Genomic DNA, 4,538 nt, shown 5'->3' with positions numbered 1-4,538 from the left:
CGGAAATAACATCTCTCCCATATGTAGGAAGTGCAATGGACGAAAAATGAAACCATAAACCACATAGCAAGCGAATGCCCGGCACTTGCACAGAACCAGTACAAAAAGAGGCATGATTCAGTGGCAAAAAGCCCTCCACTGGAGCCTGTGCAGAAACATCAGCTACCTTGCAGTAATAAGTGGTACGAGCACCAACCTGAGGGAGTGATAGAAAACGATCAGGCAAAGATCCTCTGGGACTATGGTATCAGAACGGATATGGTGATACGTGCAAACAGACCAGACGTGACGTTGATTGACAAAGTCAAAAAGAAAGTATCACTCATTGATGTCGCAATGCCATGGGACACCAGAGTTGAAAGAGAAAGAGAGGGGAAAAATGGATAAGTATCAAGATCTGAAAATAGAAATAAGAAGGATATGGGATATGCCAGTGGAAATCGTTACCCATAATCATAGGAGCACTAGGCGACGATCCCAAGATCCCTGAAAAGGTAATCTAGAAAAAACTAGAGGCTGAAGTAGCTCCAGGACTCATGCAGAAGAGTGTGATCCTAGAAACGGCACACATAGTAAGAAAAGTGATGGACTCCTAAGGAGGCAGGATGCAACCCGGAACCCCACACTATAAATACCACCCAGTCGAATTGGAGAACTGTGATAGAGCAAAAAAAAAAAAAAATAAATAAATAATAATAATAATAATAATAATAATAATAATAATAATAATAATAATAATATAATAATAATAATAATAATAATAATAATAATAATAATAATACTTTCAAGCCAAGTTTTTCTTGTGACGAAACCAAGTTTACCTCATTTGAGTAAATTCAAATATTCGGAATGAGGGCTCCCTGCAGTGGATTTGAGGAGTTAGGACCTTACCACGGGGCATCAGTGAATGAATGTAATGAGGATGACATTATCAATGTTTTCCCTTTATTCTTCATCATGGTTTATTTTCCTTCTACCTTCACCTGAAGTGTTTTCTCTTTCTGAAGCATTTTAGGCCAGTTCTGAATTTTTATTTAGATGGTTAAAGGAAATGTATATACTATATCAATCTTTTACCGATCTGGCCTAATCCTAAAAGGCAGAAATAATTTTTCAACCTGATTAAACGTCAACTAAGTGTAGGTGGATTTTCCCCTCAAAAAAAGAAAAAACTCAGTTTAATATAAAAATAAATTTTTATTTAGAAACCATTTTTTAGATAAGACATCTGAGATTATTGTCTCACTTTTGTATGATATGTCACGTCAACAACTATAACTTTGTATATACTAACATTGCTGAACATAAAAACATTGGATTTACATTTGAATGTTTAAATATTTATTTTGAATATTTAAAGCACAATAGTTGTGGTCAAATAATATGCTAACCATAATATAACTACATGTACGATAACGAATATACAAAAGCAATAATGTAAATGAATAATGGCATACTTTGTCAGCACCTTGCCCGTAAGTTAAAAGTGATCTTGTAGAATCCATCGCTTAACTATCATCAGGAAATAATGTGAAAGATATAAAAAACAGAACACGTTGTTCTTTGAGATCCCTGACGAATGACATTTAAATACTTTAACAACAGAAACAAGGAAAAACAAGAGCCAAAGTAAAGATCCATTTCAGGCACTGACCCAAAATATGTTCCAATTATCGCAAAGTTGCGAGAAGTAGCCTCGAAATAAGAGTTCTGTTCACTGGTCGTTCTTCTTATTACATCGGCCTAGTTTGAGGTGACAAGAATAATATTTCCACAACTTGTAGTCCTTCCCACATCTGAGGCACAAAATACGTTTATTGGCAATCTTCTTATGTCTATATTTACCCTGCTGCTCGGTATTCGGTGTAACACCGTGCCCCAGCCGTAAGTGTCTGTTTATATTGGAAGTAGTCGAAAACGTCCTGTGGCAGTAAGTGCGTGTTCTCCCCGAGCTAACCTTTCCATTTTCAGTACTTTCGCTGATTTTACTTTCGCTGACTGGCAAAGGATAGGCTTCTTGTCCTGGGAGATACTTGACGAATGCACACTCGCTTCTGTCAGCGGCTAAGCAACGATGCCCGCCTCTCATGGAAGCCACTATCACAGGAGTTTCATCTGTCATTAAGGTAACGGCCTCGATCTCCCCCGGCTTCGGTTGCTGGTCTGAACCGCTTGGAGTTGGAGACTTTGGCTCGGGCGGCCCCTGGTCACTTGAGCAGGATACCCGTATGTGCTCCATCACTCTTGAGAGAATCTGGAGAAGAGAAAATCATGAATTTCATGATTCTCAAAATCATAGTATAATTTACTATTTTCAGTAACATTTCTGAAAGCTGTGTAGACTAACAAAAGAACATAATCATTTTTTTGTTTGTTAGCAATAAGGCTTACCCTGTCAAAAATTTCGTCTCAATAGGCCTAGTATATACCAACGCCAAATAGTTAAAGATATCATGAAATTTGGAGAATCGTTTAGCCACTTCACTTCAAATAAAGTCAAATTATTTTGGCTAAGAAAGGAGCAAAATAGCTCACTAATTGCTACACCATCTTGTGTGTGTGTGTGTGTGTGTGTGTGTGTGTGTGTGTGTGTTTTCAGTGCAGGGGCCACATTCAAAAACTCACAATTTTATAGGGCCACTTAATATATTCAACAAATAATTAATATTTATAATAGACAAAATAAAAGTCTTTTAAAGAAATATGCATTTAATTTTTTTTTATTAATTATAGAAGATTCACATGAAATGCATTTATTTGAAACAAATTAATTCAGAAAACGATTTTTATTTAAATGGTAACTTCAAACGAAACACCTTTGAGAGACAAAATAACCTTTCTTTTTCATATCTACTAACAGTCTAGGGTTGTTGTTTTTGTTTTAGCTGACCTTATACCAGCTCGGGCTCTTGCTCATAGAGCAGCCCGTAATATTTTTCTTAAGCTTTCCTTCCTTCTAAACATTCTAAACCTCTAAACGACGGCTGTAACAGATCGTGGTATCTCGAACGTAACAACTACGGTGCAAGTCACGGCCCCTGGCCTAGATCTAGTTACACTTCACTGGTTTTCGTGGTTGTTGTCACTTTAAGTAATTATCACCATTGATAAAACCTATTATAAAATGTTATATTCATCTTGATCTATTAGTAGCTGAAATCCACATACCAACAAAAACGGGGTTCGTTGTCTTTCATGCATAGGCCTAGTATCGAACCACATTCTAAATCGGTTGCTTAGTTTTCATTAGTCTCATGTTATTGCCTCCGTCATTTATTTATTTATCAATAAATTTCCGCAAAAGTAAGTGTTCTTGAAGTAATGTTCTGTCTTTTCGTAACTATTCATAACCCACAGCAACGTCTCGATAATCATTTTACCCTCCTGGTTGGTCGTAGTTTCATTTCATGTCACTTGAATCAGTTACTCGACTGTGTAGATGATGATCACTACAGTTGGACACTATGCATCGCGAAAGTTCTTTTGAAAGGGCAGCTTTGTTTTTTTTTTAACATTTTGCTATATGTCTAATGCAATATGTAAAAATTCAACAGATAAGGAAAGTTGTCCTCCTTGATTGGTAGCATTGCAAAACTCATGCATACCTAATGAAAAGCTGTCGGCGAACTGCAGTGTTTCCCTCGTGAATGTGAAACATTCTATCATTTGGCATATTAAGTAATTTCATATTTATGGGGTGATTTTGAAAATCACCATGCTTTAAACGTTACCAAACCAAGGAAAATTTTAATGTAGCTATGTGCAATTGGTATAAGCAACATTTCGGTTGCGTAATAGGCCTAGGAGACTGGCTTCTCCCCTGAAAACTTAGTCTTAGCCTTAGTAAACAAACCCAATTTTAAAACACTTACATTACCTTATTTGACTTCATGAAAGACTGCATATTTAGGTGAATCTTATTACCCAAATTCTTCGTATTCTCGAGCAGAGGCGAAACTTACGACAAAAGGGAGATGCCTCAAACCAAGATGGAATAACATAAGGTGAGATCGTCGGTCGCTCGGTTCCCGCACTGTGACATCACAGGTGCGCGTCGCCTGAGCAGTGCACTTAATGATTACGTATGTTTTGACTGTAATTTGTTGCTATGCTGGTGTTCACAATTTCCATACAGGAAAATACTTTCTCTCTCTCTCTCTATCACTTAAAACACAGTTATATCAAGTTATTTAAGACCTTACCATACAGAATATAATCTTGTTGGAATACAAATAACGAAAGTAACGAGGGTGAAATGAATATGAAAAAAAAAAAAAATTTCTTTCCAGACTTTTATTGACACTAGCGTATTGTTCTTTTATTTACCATAAAGTACTGAAGAATTTTTTAAATTTTCTTTACACCTTTTTTTAAGAAATTCTGACTTCCTTTCAGCATTTAATATCTTCATCCTAAAATGTATTTTGCACCTAATAAAGAACTTTATACCTTCCTCTGGAGCATCAATGTTTAATTCCCTAAAGAAAATATTACTAATTTCGTAATCCCATCAACGCCTGGTTTCAACTGTTCCCCAT

General features: G+C 36.2%; 1 protein-coding gene across 1 annotated transcript; it reads right to left on the bottom strand.

Moving 5' to 3' along the window:
- Positions 1-1,425: 1,425 nt before the first annotated feature.
- Positions 1,426-4,023, bottom strand: LOC135226337 (uncharacterized). Its single transcript, XM_064265768.1, has 2 exons — positions 3,878-4,023; positions 1,426-2,254 (listed from the first exon to the last, which is right to left on the bottom strand). The coding sequence occupies exons 1-2, from the start codon at positions 3,902-3,904 to the stop codon at positions 1,715-1,717; spliced, it is 567 nt and encodes a 188-aa protein (XP_064121838.1). The 5' UTR covers positions 3,905-4,023; the 3' UTR covers positions 1,426-1,714.
- Between the last annotated feature and the right edge of the window lie 515 nt (positions 4,024-4,538).

Source organism: Macrobrachium nipponense, chromosome 14, assembly GCF_015104395.2.
Source record: "Macrobrachium nipponense isolate FS-2020 chromosome 14, ASM1510439v2, whole genome shotgun sequence".
Classification (NCBI taxonomy): Eukaryota; Metazoa; Arthropoda; class Malacostraca; order Decapoda; family Palaemonidae; genus Macrobrachium; species Macrobrachium nipponense.
The sequence above is the reverse complement of the archived record's forward strand: the minus strand, read 5'-3'. Positions and strand labels throughout refer to the sequence as shown.

Bases quoted from the DNA above. Each gene is read 5' to 3' on its own strand.
- LOC135226337 (XM_064265768.1), bottom strand. From the start codon at position 3,904: ATGCAGTCTTTCATGAAGTCAAATAAG. The intron at 2,255-3,877 runs GTAATGTAAGTG...TCTCTTCTCCAG, and splicing joins CTTTCATGAAGTCAAATAAG to ATTCTCTCAAGAGTGATGGA.